This window comes from Trachypithecus francoisi, unplaced genomic scaffold, assembly GCF_009764315.1.
Source record: "Trachypithecus francoisi isolate TF-2019V2 unplaced genomic scaffold, Tfra_2.0 Lachesis_group16, whole genome shotgun sequence".
Classification (NCBI taxonomy): domain Eukaryota; kingdom Metazoa; phylum Chordata; class Mammalia; order Primates; family Cercopithecidae; genus Trachypithecus; species Trachypithecus francoisi.
Genome location: NW_022681461.1, coordinates 80,457,472 through 80,473,925, shown reverse-complemented (window position 1 = coordinate 80,473,925; position 16,454 = coordinate 80,457,472). Strand labels below are relative to the sequence as shown.

General features: G+C 35.8%; 1 protein-coding gene across 3 annotated transcripts in view; it reads left to right on the top strand.

The window, feature by feature from the left end:
- Nucleotides 1-16,454, top strand: part of TMEM38B (transmembrane protein 38B) — an 83,281-nt gene that overhangs the window by 23,431 nt on the left and 43,396 nt on the right. For all 3 annotated transcript variants that reach the window (XR_004443627.1, XM_033237897.1, XM_033237896.1), the window contains 2 exons: nucleotides 7,299-7,483; nucleotides 8,307-8,394. Coding sequence is in view for 2 of the 3 variants with exons in the window: in XM_033237897.1 (XP_033093788.1) it covers nucleotides 7,299-7,483; nucleotides 8,307-8,394 (273 nt within the window). In the remaining variant the exon portion in view is untranslated. The remainder of the gene's footprint in view (nucleotides 1-7,298; nucleotides 7,484-8,306; nucleotides 8,395-16,454) is intronic.

Here is a 16,454-nt window from a genome sequence, read left to right as displayed (position 1 = left end):
CATATTGAAGCTCAAATTATCCCGTGTTTAGCCAGTGGAAGCCTCTTTAGGTTGACTCCTGAGACAGATTTTGAATTAGCTTACTTTCTACCTGGTGTTGTAAGATTCATCTTGTGCTTTTCTTCTGGGATCACTTGTTTCTCTAAGATGGTCTGGTTTCTTTTGTTGAGCAATGGCATTTCAAGACCACGATTTGAGTGCTAGAGACTTCATCTGCTCCTTGTTACTGGGTTGATTATTATGTCTCGGTCTTTTTAGTGAACAGAGCTAGGAAAAATGAAGATAACTCATGAGTTCATATTCATATTTCTAATTCAAATTCAGGACCATATAGCTTTTATTTATTTTTTCCCTATTACATATATATCTCCTTTCTTGTACCCTAAGAATTTGGATTCTTAAGGACATAGGATGTAATTCAATTAATATATTCTAATATTACTGATTTTTTTCTGTATTATGCACACAGTAGTCTTAGAGTAATGTTCAAAGACTACCATGGAAATGATTACAGAAATTATTATTGTAAATATTCTATTCATTCTCCCATTTTAACAATAAATGTACTATTTTACACTGTCATTTTCAATATATATTACTCCATTTTCTTCTGGCTTAAAGCACTGCTGTGAAAGTCTGGTGATCTTTTAATTTTCTTTCTCTTTTAAGATTTTTTTTTCTAGATCCGTAAAGATTTATTTTTTCATTAAAGTCCAGTCATTTAAATAAAATATCTTGGTGTTGGTTGTTGTGCAACAGTATTCTCTTGTACATGGTGTGTTCTTTTTGGTACCTACACTTTTTTTTTTTAATTGGGAAAGTAATACTAGTATTTGTATTCTTCCTTTGCATTGGTTACCAACTCTTATTGTTGGTATATTGGCTCTTCTTTGCCTTTCTTCAAGGATTTTTAAAAAATCTGTATTTCTAAAAAAATTAACCTGCTTTTCATCTGTTTTTCTCTTTTCACCTGCTGTTTCTTTGAAGACACTGTCTGTTATGTTTATTTCTCTTTGTGTTTTCTGGTTTGTTTTTTATTTTGGAAATGATTTTTTTTTTCTTTTCTCTCTTTTTTTCTCCTGAGTGTTGAATCTTTGGTTCTCAGTTTTGCTTATTCTTATGTGTGTTCTTTTATGTCTTATATGACTTTCTTAATGTCTTTAGCTTGTTTTGAAATAGTTTACAGTTTTGATCTGTTTTGTGGGCACATTTTCCTGAGTGCTTACATTGTCTGTAGGGATTTATTCTGCTTATTTTTTTCTTGTAATAACTTTGTGTAGGATTTGATCTTGATACTTTTGGTCATTTTTATATGAAATTGGCTTTCATAAACTTGTAGAATGTGGTGGAAATATTTTTTTGACTTCACAGAGCTCCTGCTTTTGTTTTTATGTAGTGTTCAAAAGATGTGGACCTGTTTTTTGATATTTCTTGGGTCTCTTTACCTTCCTTGGCTTGGTCTGGGCCTTTTCTTTCTTCTATTCTCAGGTTTGATTCTTCCCAGTTTCTTCTCAGTGTGGGGAGCTCAGGTTCGATTCTTCTCAGTTTCTTCTCAATGTGGGGCTTGTTATAGAAGAGAGCCCTGGTGGATCAGTTTCAAAAGCTTGAAGCTCAGAGGTACTAAATTGTTCCAACCCTTTCAGAACTTCTTTTCATGGGCTCTTTGTCTTATCTGGTATTAGAGATGCCAGAACCCCTGTCAGTTGTAGTATTTGTGTGTGTGTGTGTTTGTGTGTGTTTCCAAATTAGTCTGCTCTGCTTTCCAGTGAATATCCATTAGCTGTTTTGGTATTATTTTGGTCTTAAGTTCATCAGTTGCCACCTTGTTGCTTTCTTCTTTCTGCCAAGTAGTACAGTGTTGTGGATGTTGGTGATTTTTCTCTACCCACTTGCATTTTGGGATTTGAGGGGATATCTTGTTACATAGTTTTGTTGTAAGTACAGTTGACCCTTGAACAACATGAATTTGAACTGTGTGGATCCATTTATGTGCAGATTTTCTTCTGCCTCTGCCACCCCTGAGATAGCAAGACCAACCCCTCCTCCTCATCAGCCTACTCTTTGTGAAGATGAAGAAGAATGGAGACTTTTATGATGATCCACTTCTACTTAATGAATAATAAATACATTACCTCTTAAAATTTTCTTAATAACATTTTTTGTGGCTTAATTATAAGAATACATCTGGGACAGATAGGTGACAGTGAAAAAGTTGTACATATAATATAAAAAATATATGTTAATCACCTGTTCATATTATTGGTAAGGCTTCTGGTCAACAGTAAGGTATTAATAGTCAGATTTTGGGGAGTCAGAAGTTATGTGTGGATTGTTGACTGCATAGGGGTTGGCATCCCTAACCTCCTTGTTGTTCAAGAGTCAACTATTGTGCAAGGGATTTTGGTTTTCCTGTCGTATTTCTCTGTGTGTTTTTATGGGAATTTGAAGAGATCAGAATGTATGCAGCCACTACCATCTTCTCAGAACCCTTACCATTAGTTTTTATGTCCCTTCTGTGGTCTCCTCCCATTCCATCTCTTTTCTTCCACCTTCAGAGGTTATCTTCAACTTTGTGATGTCCAGTGAAATAACTAGAAGCAATAAAAATGCTCATCCACAGAAGAAAAAATATGGATATTAATATAATGGCATTATCCAATAGAGTTTAAGAATCACTTTCTGGCGGGCGCGGTGGCTTAAGCCTGTAATCCCAGCACTTTGGGAGGCTGAGACGGGCGGATCACAAGGTCAGGAGATCGAGACCATCCTGGCTAACATGGTTAAACCCCATCTCTACTAAAAAAATACAAAAAACTAGCTGGGCGAGGTGGCGGGCGCCTGTAGTCCCAGCTACTCGGGAGGCTGAGGCAGGAGAATGGCATGAACCCGGGAGGTGGAGCTTGCAGTGAGCTGAGATCGTACCACTGCACTCCAGCCTGGGCAACAGAGCGAGACTCCGTCTCGGAAAAAAAAAAAAAAAAAGAATCACTTTCCTAAAATAAATCTCTTAGGCATAAAACAAGAGAAAATGTCGCTTATGTACAGATATATGCAAGAATGTTTTTAGAAACACTGTTTATAATAGGGAAAACTAGGAACAACTCTGTCAGCAGAGAAATGAATGGATAAATTATGGCACATTAATTCTGTTACAGTAAATACTGGTGAAAATTAGTAATTATAACCATACACAATAAGAATAAATCTCAGGAATAGAGCTTAAACAGAAAAATACATATGATTCTATTTATAAAACTTTTAACAACTATATTGTTTATGGATATAAACATGCTAAAACTACATAAAAAAAGCTAAGATTTGTATTCAATATTATGTTACTAAGATTCATCTGTATGTTTGTATGTAGCTATAGAACATACCTTCCCCCTGCTGTATAGTCCATTGTATTAATATCTGTATTTTATTCTTTTGTTGATGGCAGTTTTATTGGTTCTAGGTATTTTGTTAGGCATTACAAAACTACAATAATAGCAAGTACTTACACAGCATTTACTGTGTCTCAGTTTTCTTTTTTTTCATGTTTTATTTTTATTATTATTATACTTTAAGTTCTAGGGTACGTGTGCACAATGTGTCTCAGTTTTCTAAGTGTTTTACTTACATTATCTCACTTAAACCTGACAAGAACCCTGTGACGTAGGTATTATTTTATTCAATTACATGTTAAAAAGCATATAATTGAGACATGGAGGGGTTAATAACTTGCCTGAGGTGTCACAGTTACTGAGTAGTTGAAGCTGGGATTCCAACCTGGGGTATCTAGTCCTTTAATCTTTACTTACACAGTATATTGTTTTGTGCTCTGGAAACAGGAATGTTATCTTTGTCTTCAGAGATCCTTAAATATAAAAAATGTATGGCTTAAAGACATAGTGTATTTTACTATTTTCTTTTGTAAAGTTTTCATATTTAGAACAAATTTGTAATCTTTGCTTCATTTGAGGTGTTTTTTTTTTTTTTTTTTGAGACGGGTCTTACTCTTGTTGTCCAGGCTGGAGTGCAATGGCACGATCTCGGCTCACTGCAACCTCTGCCTCCTGGGTTCAAGTGATTCTCCTGCCTCAGCCTCCCAAGTAGCTGAGATTATAAGCACCCGCTGCCATGCTGGCTGATTTTTGTATTGTTTAGTAGAGATGGGGTTTCTCTATGTTTTGTCAGGCTGGTCTTGAACTCCTGACCTATGATCCGGCTGCCTTGGCCTCCCAAAGTGCTGAGATTACAGGCATGAGCCACCGTGCCTGGCCCATTTGATTTTAATTTGAGAGATAAAATGATGTTAGAAATGTTTTTAAACAAGCAAGCAAGGTAATCTTTAGTACAGTAGCTCATAGTGTATATATATCTGGAAATCAGCACCATCTACTGGCAAAGAGAAACAATAACTTGGTATGTCATAGTATTGTTTGGAAGACAGTGTACACTTTCATAGGTTTTATTTGTTTTGAAAAGCTGTTTCCGGGGGAAATAAATATTTTATAATTTTTTAGTATGTTTATTTTTGTTTCCTAGTACATTTTTCTTAAAATTGCAAGTATCAATTACTTATATATGGCACATTTGTGTAACCGAGACTACATTTAGATGAGGAAAAATACAACAAAAAGGTATCATTTTATGGGTGTCATTCTGTCTGTATTTTTCAAAGCATGTACAAAAAATTGGCAATTTGTTGGGGTGATAAGAGCAAGAACAAAGCTGTCATATTGGACTAACATGAACTATATTTAATTTATCATTGTGTTTTGTCTTAGTTAAGTGATACTGTCTTCCATAGAGGAGTGGAATTGATAGTAGAGTGAAAACAGAGTTCTCAGTGACTAAGCCTGGGAAGCTTCTCTCTGCCTAACTTTTTATATTAACCTAAATTCTACTCTCATTTTTTCTTAAACTGGTTGAGATTTCATTTGTTAGTGGCCTAGGATCTTGTTTGTATCCCGTTTGAGACTTTTATGCTTTCGTTACTTTTTTCTCTCTATTAACTTAACCTCTCCAAGTTAAATGTATGAGAAATCAATTGTTTTCTCATTCCACTTCTTCTCTCTTTTTCCGATGCGTTTTCTTTAGGCACTTTACAAGTTAAAGTTACCTTACATGTGATAATTTTAGTTAAAGGTGAAATTATGTTTACAGAAGGGGTTACAAGGTTATTACCTAATAAGTGTTGGTTGAGGGATCTATTAAAAGAATTTTAAAAAGCTAATTTGTTAGAGAGCAGGAATGGTTGTTGAGGGTGCCATTAGTCTGATATGTTTACTTATAAGTCTACTGAGCACAATAAACAATTGTTCTTTTGCCCTGTGGCTACTTAACTCTCAAATGAAAATAGTTTTTTTTATTTAAAATGTTAGCTTATTGTAGTTGTGCTTTAGAAAGATCTGATTAAATAGAAGAGTTGCAATAATTGCACATTTTTTTGTGTTATGCTATGATGTCACATAGTTGAATATAAAAGTCCAATATTCCTATTGTAATAGTATAAGTTTTTAACTCACGTTAAAGTCAGGCTTAGTTTACAGAATGAAAGGTCATTTGTAATATTCTTTTGATTGTTTTTTGAATATTTTACTTTTGGGTGCTAATTACTGCTAAGGTGAAAACAAATCCCCCTTTCTTAATGTAATCTGTAATAGATACAAAAATATTTTTGTTTTATTAAAAATACATTTAAAAATTAAATGTGTATACTTTCCCCATTACCTAACCAACTTCTTAGAAATTAGTTCTATATTCAAAGAGAAGTATACAGAGACTTTCAAATTTTCTATGAATGTGTAAAAATTTTAAATCATACTGGTTGTTTTTAAAATTCTTATATGAGCATGTAAAATTTTAAAGCCATACAAATGGTTTTCAGAAATCTTTTTACTACTCTCAGATAGTTTATTCTTTTTTCTCAAACTTTTTAATTATCAACTAATGCTTTGATTTGCTATATTTTGTATTTTGTCTCTAGATTGATTGCTAGTAAATGATTTAATTCAGGGCTACTTTTCATCATGCTGAGTTTTAGGTTAGAGGGTAACATGAATGATTCCTGTCATCTGAGAACTACTATAGTTCATTATGAGCATTATAGCCTTTATTTTATACTATAAAGAAAAATGTATAAAGAGCTATTTTTAGGCATAGGAACCAATTGGTTTAGTTTTACAGAGCCATCAGAATGTGGTCTCAGCTGAGATGATGAAATAAAACAAGAATCCCAAAGTCAATGACTATGGTAATATGTGAGTGGCACCTTGAAGAATAGGAAGGAATTGGTAAGTGGAGATGAAGAAGAAAGGGTGCTTTAGGCTAAACAGACTATTGTATCTTTTTATTTAGTCGCTGAAGCAGTATTTTGGCAAGCATTCCATATTTCATGAACATTGAAGAATTCTGACTTTATAAATCATGAATTACAATAGGATTAATAGCTTCTTTTAAAAGAGATATGATATTCTTTTATGCCATGTCTTTTATTCATCCCATTAGAAAGAAGATATGTTCTACTTTAAGCACAAAATTGTCTGCCAGAGTATTTGGAGAATGGCGAGAAAAAAGCATTATGTTTTCCGATAGATCTTACTGCTAGTATTTGAACAGATGCTTAGAACAAATTAAGTTTAAAAAAATAATTTACCAGAGATGGGATGAATTATTTTTAATCACAATTTAATTTTGTTAAAACTTAAGCTTAGTGAACTAAATTAAAGAACAAGCTTCATATTCTTTCGGTTGTATAGAAATGTATTTTTCCTTAATATTAATCTGCCTTCTTGTGAGCCATCATGTACCTTTGTATAGATTGTAGTTTATGTCCTGCACAGTGGGGCACAGGTGAATATGTTAGTTGGGATTGAAATGTAGCCCTTGCTGTTACCAAAGGGCCCTTTCTCTAATTCATTTTCCCAGAGGACAAAGACACTGTGTAGGAGTCCCTACCCCTGGAAATGATTATACATTTGTTTTGTTACTGGATTCAGCACTTAGCTTCTAGAACAATATAGGCACAAATTAAGAACTCACTAAATATTTCATATATCTATAAAGTATTCAGAAGTCCACAATTTACATTTGCCTCTGATCATGACTTTTTGGCAGATGACATATGTTTCATGTGATTTAAAAAATTGACTCCCTACCCAAGTTGTGCTTTTATTGAAATCAAGTTAAATGTTTATATGGAAAATTTCATTTGTTGTGTTTTGCCAAATTGTTACTGCTGTTAGGTTGGATTTTAATTTCTGTTCTTCTGATTCCATTTATATATTAAAATGTGTACATTTTATTTTCAGGTATATTACATTTTTTTGCCCGTATGACCTAGTTTCCCAGGGCTATTCATATCTACCTGTTCAACTGCTGGCTTCAGGAATGAAGGAAGTGACCAGAACTTGGAAAATAGTAGGTGGAGTCACACATGCTAATAGCTATTACAAAAATGGCTGGATAGTCATGATAGCTATTGGATGGGCCCGAGGTAATATTAACAATATGTGTTCATAAATATTCTCTTATTGGTGTGTTATTAATACCATTACTGAACAGTTCTCTAGTTACATTAATGGATCACATGCTTTAATAACAGAGACTTTTTGGAAGGTAAAAACCTTGTTTCTGTTGGCTAGTAAATTCAAAACTAGTACTAGTCATAAGCCATTATTTTGAGACCATCTTATGATAGAAAATTTTTATGATTGGTTTAAGATCCCCAGAACCAGAAAGATTTATAGTTAATTAAAGTATAGTGCCACTGTAAATAAAATAAGTTTACATAAGAAATTATGTGGTACATGTGAACAAAAAATACTGCTCTGTCTTTTCTGTGTTTTTTTCATTCAGAATTACTAGGAATAGTAAATATGATTGACTGTGGGTTCATAATCACTGAACTTTGCATCACTTGCCTTTTTGTTTTGTATGTAGGAATTGAACACAACTCTCTAACTTATTTTTACGATATACTGCACCTAAAACTGGTCATATCAGGAAAGGAAATGTATAAAGCAGAGGATTTTATTTTTCAGTTCTGAAACAAACCTCTAACCATATCTTTGTGCCCAAGGCCCCAGTTTTGACCTTAATTACAGTACAATAGACAGTTGCCATGCTGGTGAAAGAGAAGAATTGCAGTTGTTTTAGTACCCTAAATATACAAGGCAACTTTTTTCTTCTTCCCAATAATTATATTTTGGGAATCCTCTTGGAATTTTTTTTATCAGGTGATAGAATTATGGCTCCCTTTAAATATGTTTTTCAAGAAAATTTGGCTAAATATTTTTGTTTTATTTTCATATTTTTAGGTGCAGGTGGTACCATTATAACGAATTTTGAGAGGTTGATAAAAGGAGATTGGAAACCAGAAGGTGATGAATGGCTGAAGATGTCATAGTAAGTTGGTATAAATTATACTGAGACCTAGATGTTTATCCTTAGATCTTACCACATTTCTTTTTTTTTTTTTTTTTTGAGATGGAGTCGCTCTGTCGCCCAGGCTGGAGTGTAGTGGCGCGATTTCCACTCACTGCAAGCTCCGCCTCCCGGGTTCACGCCGTTTTCCTGCTTCAGCCTCCCGAGTAGCTGGGACTACAGACGCCCGCCACCGCGCCCGGCTAGTTTTTTTGTATTTTTAGTAGAGAGGGTTTCACCGTGTTAGCCAGGACGGTCTCGATCTCCTGACCTCGTGATCTGCCCGTCTCAGCCTCCCAAAGTGCTGGGATTACAGGCTTGAGCCACCGTGCCAGGCCACCAAATTTCTTTTTAAGAACATTTTAGGGACTTTAAATGTGGGTGGAAAATAGCTGAAAAAATAAATAGTAATGATAATGGGAAGAGAACTAGCAAATTTTATTCTTTTAAAAAGTCTGCTTTCTTAAATGTAGTTTAAAATATATGTTTTCCTTCTCTGTGGGTTTCTCTCTTTAGAAAACAAAACCAAACAAAAACCTCTAGATGATAGTAGAATTGTGGGAAGAGTATATATTTATGAAGTGAAAGCTATGTAGGAATAGACTTCTCTGGATGGAAATGAATAGGTGATAGGCTCTTGGCATTTTCATTCATGACTATGACATCATCCAGATTTCAGGCTATATGCATAGTTCTGATAGTAAAATGTCAAGTTTATGGGCTCAAATCAATACATTATAAAGTCCTTTGAGTGGCTTTAAAAAATGTCAGTTGGGCTTAATTACAGATAAAAATAAGAGAAAGATTATAGAAATAACCCATTGTGTGATACAAACTGCCTTTTGCATCTATTTAAGATAATCTGTTCTCTGAAGACACTGACTTAGTCTTATTTATTAATTTTTTAAAGAGACAGATTCTCTTTCTGTTGTTCAGGCTGGAGTGCAATCGTGTAGTCATAGCTCACTGCAGCCTAGACCTCTTAGGCTCCAGCAATCCTCCCACTTCAGCCTCCCAAGTATTACTAGTTGGGACTACAGGTGTGTGCTATCATGCCTGGCTAATTTTTGTATTTGTATTTTTTTTTTTTTTAAGACAGGGTCTTATTCTGTCACCCAGGCTGAAGTGCAGTGGTATGTCACTGCAGTCTTGATCTCTTAGGTTCAAGTGATCCTTCCACCTCAGCCTCCTGAGTAGTTGGGACTACAGGCATCTGCCACCATGCCTTGCTACTTTTTAAAATTAGGATAAAGGGTCTCATCTCACTATGTTGCCTTGGCTGGTCTTGAATTCCTGGGCTCAAGCGATCCTTGTGCCTTGGCCTCCAAAAGTGCTGGGATTACAGATGTGAAGCACCACACCCAGCCAGTATTTTTATTTTTGTAGAGATGGGGTCTTGCTATGTTGCCCAGGCTGGTCTTAACTTTTGCCTCAAGTGATCTTCCTTCCTTGGCCTCCCAAGGGTCAGGGATTACAGGCATGAACCACTGTGCCTGGCTGGACTCAGTCTTTTTTTTTTTTTGAGTCGGAGTTTCACACTCCAGGCCAGAGTGCAATGGCGTGGTCTTGGCTCACTGCAACCTCCGCCTCCCAGGTTCAGGCAGTTCTCCTGCCTCAGCCTCCTAAGTAGCTGGGATCATGGGCATGCCCCACTACGCCCAGCTAATTTTTGTGTTTTTAGTAGAGATGGGGTTTCACCACTGCGCCTGGCCCAGACTCAGTCTTAAGTCACAGATACGTTTCTGATGTACCTAAAAATGAAGTAGCGAAATATAGTTACTGTTCCCATAATTCAAGAAGGAAAAGACTTAGAGAATGGTGGCTATAAGAAGCAAGGTGAGGAAAGACTTCATGTAAAAATAAGCTCATTTTCTAATTTAAATTGGATTAAAAATAGATTATAATGAATTAAAAATGAAGATTGAGGGCTGGGCACAGTGGCACATGCCTGTAATCCTAGCACTTTGGGAGGCCAAGGCAGACGGATCGCCTGAGCTCAGGAGTTCGACACCAACCTGGGCAACATGGTGAAACCCCGTCTCTACTAAAAATACAAAAACTTACTGGGCATGATGGCATATACCCAGCTATAATGGGTATATAATCCCAGCTACTCAGGAGGCTGAGGCACGAGAATCACTTGAACCTGGGAGGTGGAGGTTGCAGTGAGCCGAGATCGTACCACTGCATTCCAGCCTGGGTGACAGAGCGAGACTCTGTCTCAAAAAAAAGGTCAAAAGGCAGTACAAGTGATGAAGTACATTTGTGTGAACTAACAAATTTCGGGATATTTAACTTGGAAAATACCCCTTTAAGTTTGAATGAAGTAGTTTAGAAATAGAACAAAGGAGGCTTTGATTAATGATAAGTTATAAATAAGGTATTCTTGATATTCAGGGGAGATTTTTCTCATTTTGATTATATGCCTTGAAACACCTTCCGTAAAACATTTTTTTGGGCTTTTATAACCAAAATGAAATTATGTTTCTACTTTGTTCAGAAACCTTGCATTGACTCCTCCAAATGGCCTATTAGGACCTCCAAATGTGCCTTTCCTCCTTTCCAGTTTGCTTTGATTTCATCTCTTGGTATTATCTCCCTTGCTCACTTTATTCCATGCTTGAGCAAGTCAAGTGTGGTCTGGTTTAGCACTAGCTTTTATCACTACCTAGAATGATTTTTCTTAGATCGCTAGCTCCGTTACCTACTTTGCTCAAAGTATTTTCTCAATGCTTCCTTCTCAGTGAGGACTACCCTGCTTAAAATTGCAACACCTCCTTCTATTTTACTTTTTTCTACAACATTTATCATCTTCTAACGTGTTATATAATTTACTTAATCGTTATATTTATTCTCTCCTCCCCTTGGCTCCTCTCCCCACCTTTCAGAGAATATAAAATGCCAGGGGCAGAGATTTTTGTCTCTTTTGAGTGCTCTTGTGTCCCAAGCACCTAGCACATAGTAGATAATACATACTAGATGACTGTATGAATTATCAACAACTGGGTCAAGTGAGATAGATCATTGGTTCATTATGATGGTGTGTGTTTATGTATATGGTCATGTGTTGCTTAACAATGGAGATATGTTCTAAGAACATTTCATCATTGTGTGAATGTTATCAGGTGTACTTACACAAACCTATATGGTATAGCCTACTACACACCTAGGCTATATGGTATAGCCCATTTCTCTTAGGCTACAAACCTTTACAGCATGTTACCGTAGTGAATACTATTGACAATTGTAACATAGTGGTAGGTATTTGTGTATCTAAACATATCTAAACAGAAAAGGTGTGGTAAAAATATGGTCTGAAAGATAAAAAATGATACACCTGTAGAGGGTACTTACGAAGAATGAAGGTGGCAGGACTGGAAGTTGCTCTCTGTGAGCCATTGAGCAAATGGTAAGTGAAGACCTAGGACATTAGTATACACTACTGTAGACTTTATAAACACTGTACACTTAGGCAACACTAAATGTATAGAAAAATTTTTTCTTTAATAATAAACTAACCTTATCTTACTGTAACTTTTTTAAAAAATTCCCTTTATTTTTAAAATTTTTTATTTTTAAGTATTATGGATACATAATTGTACATATTTATGGGGTACATGTGATATTTTCAACCAGGCATACAGTGTGTAATGACATCAGGGTAATTGGGATATCCATCACTTCAAGCATTTATCATTTCTTTGTATTAGGAACCTTCTGATTCCACTCTTTTAGTTATTTTGAAACGTACAGTAAATTATTGCTAACTATATTGTACTATTATGCTACCAAATACTAGATCTTATTCCTTCTACCTAACTGTAATATTTTTACTTGAGAAACTTTAAATTTTTAAAAACTTTTTAAAGCTTTCATAGTAACACTTAGCTTAAACACAAACACATTATACAGTTGTAAAAAAATATTTTCTTTCTTTGTATTCTTACTCTATAAGTGTTTTTCTATTTTTAAGATTTATTTGTTTTTTACTGTTTAAATTTTTTTTGTTAAAAATGAAGACACAAACACACACATTAGCCTCGGCCTACACAGGGTCAGGATCTTCCATATCATCATCTTCCACCTCCACATCTTGTCCCACTTGAAGGTCTTAGGGGCAATAATGCACATGGAGCTTTCATCTCCTATAATAACAGTGCCTTCTTCTGGAATATTTCCTGAAGGATCTGACTGAGGCTGTTTTACAGTTCACTTAAAAAATAAATAAATAAGTAATAGAAAGAGGCCGGGTACAGTGGCTCATGTCTGTAATCCTAGTACTATGGGAGGCTGTTGCAATCTCTACCTTTTAATTGGAGGGTTTAGTCCAATTAATTTGTAACTTGGGGTAATAAAATATATGACTATATATAAGTTGTATTCAGGTAACGTAATTATGGATATGGTTGCATTTAAGTCTATGATTTTATTATTGTTTCCTCTAGTCCTTCTTTTTGCCTTCTCTTGATTCCAAGATAATATTTGTAGGAATTCCACTTTAATTTACTTGTTGGCTTATTAGCTATACCTCTTTGAATTATTATTTTTACTGGTTGTACCAGCAATTATATTTTCAATTTTTCGTAGACTACTGAGAACGTTGTACTGCTTCATATCCATCATCTCACATAGTTTCTCATTTTTTATGTATGCAGCAAGAGCAGCCACAGTCTACCCATTTAACAAAAATCCTGAATACATTACACTATAATTAGCTGTAGTACTTGTGTTATACATTAGATCTTTAGACTTGTTCATCCTACATGTGTGCTCCTTTGTATCCATTGACCTATATTTCGCATTTCCTCCCCCAACCCTGCCCATTGGTAATTGCTGTTTTATTCTCTGTCCTTGTATATTTGACTTTTCTTTCCCCGAGATCCCATGTATAAGTGAGACCATGCAGTAATTTTCTTTCTGTGTCTGATTTATTTCATTCAGCATAGTGTCCTCTAGATTCATCCATGTTGTGGCAAATGGCAGGATCTCCCTTTATAAGGCTAAATAGTATTCCATTGTATATACAAGGTGACTATCTCTTATTTGAAGTGGTTGGGACCAGAAGTGTTGTGGATTTCAGATATTTTTGGATTTTGGAATATTTGTATTATATACTTACTTGGTGGAACGTCCCAAATTCAAAAACCTGAAGACCAAAATGTTCCAATGAGTATTTCTTTTGATCATGGTGGTACTCCTAAAGTTTTGTATTTTAGAAGATTTAGAATTTCAGATTTTTGGATTAGGGATGCTCAACCTGTATATATCACAGTTTCTTTATCCATTCATCTGTTGATATGGTTTGGTGTTTGTCTCCTCCAGCTCTCATGTTGAAATGTGATTCCCAATGTTGGAGGTGGGGGCTGGTGAGAGGTGATTGGATCACGAGGGTGGATCCCTCATGAATGATTTAGCACAATCCTCTTGTGATAAGTGAGTTCTTGTTCACTGAGTTCTCACAAGATCTAGTTGTTTAAAAGTCTGGTTCCTTTTCCTCCTTATTCTCTTGTTCCCAGTCTCACCATGTGATGTGCTCCCTTTTTGTCTTCTGCCATGGTTGTAAGTTTCCTTAGGCTCTCACTAAAAGCTGTGCAGATTTTGGTGCCACGCTTTTACCTCCTGCAGAACTGTGAGCCAATTAAGCCACTTTTCTTTATAAATTGCCAAGTCTCATGTATTTCTTTTTTTTAAATTATTGATATTATACTTTTAAGTTCTAGGGTACATGTGCACAACATGTAGGTTTGTTACATAGGTATACATGTGCCATGTTGGTTTGCTGCACCTATCAACTTGTCATTTACATTAGGTATTTCTCCTAACACTATCTCTCCCGCAGCCGCCCAACCCCAACAGGCCCCGGTGTGTGAAGCTTCCTTCCCTGTGTCCGTGTGTTCTCATTGTTCAACTTCCACTTATGAGTGAGAACATGCAGTGTTTGGTTTTCTGTTCTCGTGATAGTTTGCTGAAAATGATGACTTACAGCTTCATCCATGACACTGTAAAGGACATGAACTCATCCTTTTTTATGGCGGCATAGAATTCCATGGTGTATATGATGTGCCACATTTTCTTTATCCAGTCTATTATTGATGGACATTTGGGTTGGTTCCAAGTCTTTGCTATTGTGAATAGTGCTGCAATAAACAAATGTGTGCATGTATCTTTATAGTAGCATGATTTATAATCCTTTGGGTATATACCCAGTAATGGGATGGCTGGGTCAAATGATATTTCTAGTTCTAGATCCTTGAGGAATCGCCACACTGTCTTCCACAATGGTTGAACTAGTTTACATTCCCAGCAACAGTGTAAAAGTATTCCTATTTTTCCACATCCTCTCCAGCATCTGTGGTTTCCTGACTTCTTAATGATCGCCGTTCTAACTGGCGTGAGCTGGTATCTCATTGTGGTTTTGATTTGCATTTCTCTGATGACCAGTGATAATGAGCATTTTTTCATATGTCTGTTTGCTGCCTAAATGTCTTCTTTTGAGAAGTGTCTGTTCATATCCTTTGTCCACTTTTTGATGGGGTTGTTTGCTTTTTTCTTGTACAATTGTTTAAGTTCTTTGTAGATTCCAGATATTAGCCCTTTGTCAGATTGGTAGATTGCAAACATTTTCTCCTATTCTGTAGGTTGCCTGTTCACTCTGATGGTAGTTTCTTTTGCTGTGCAGAGGCTCTTTAATTTAATTAGATCCCATTTGTTTATTTTGGGTTTTGTTGCCATTGCTTTTGGTGTTTTAGTCATGAAGTCTTTGCCCATGCCTGTGTCCTGGATGATATTGCCTAGGTTTTCTTCTTGGGTTTTTACGGTTTTAGGTCTAACATTTCAGTCTTTAATCCATCTTGAATTAATTTTTGTATAAGATGTAAGGAAGGGATGCAGTTTCAGCTTTCTACTTATGGCTAGCCAGTTTTCCCAGCACCATTTATTAAATAGGGAATTCTTTCCCCATTGCTTTTTTTTGTCAGGTTTGTCAAAGATCAGATGGTTGTAGCTGTGTGGTGTTATTTCTGAGGTCTCTGTTCTGTTCCATTGGTCTATGACTCTGTTTTGGTACCAGTACCATACTGTAGCCTTATAGTATAGTTTGAAGTCAGGTAGCTTGATGCCTCCAGCTTTGTTCTTTTTGCTTAAGATTGTCTTGGCTAATGGATTAGAGACTTAAATGTTAGACCTAATACCATAAAAACCCTAGAAGAAAATCTAGGTAGTACCATTCAGGACATAGGCATGGGCAAGGACTTCATGTCTAAAACACCAAAAGCAACAGCAGCAAAAGCCAAAATTGACAAATGGGATCTAATTAAACTAAAGAGCTTCTGCACAGCAAAAGAAACTACCATCAGAGTGGACAGGCAACCTACAGCATGGGAGAAAATTTTTGCAACCTACTCATCTGACAAAGGGCTAATATCCAGAATCTACAAAGAACTCAAACAAATATACAAGAAAAAAACAAACAACCCCATCAAAAAGTGGGGAAAGGATATGAACAGACATTTCTCAAAAGAAGACATTCATACAGCCAATAGACACATGAAAAAATGCTCATCATCACTCGCCATCAGAGAAATGCAAATCAAAACCACAATGAGATACCATCTCACACCAGTTAGAATGGCAATCATTAAGAAGTCAGGAAACAACAGGTTTCGGAGAGGATGTGGAGAAATAGGAACACTTTTACACTGTTGGTGGGATTGTAAACTAGTTCAACCATTATGGAAAACAGTATGGCAATTCCTCAAGGATCTAGAACTAAATGTACCATATGACCCAGCCATCCCACTACTGGGTATATACCCAAAGGATTATAATTATTCTACTACAAAGACACATGCACACGTATGTTTATTGCAGCACTATTCACAATAGCAAAGACTTGGAATCAACCCAAATGTCCATCTGTGACAGACTGGATTAAGAAAATGTGGCACATATACACCATGGAATACTATGCAGCCATCAAAAAGGATGAGTTTGCGTCCTTTGTAGGGACATGGATGCAGCTGGAAACCATCATTCTTAGCAAA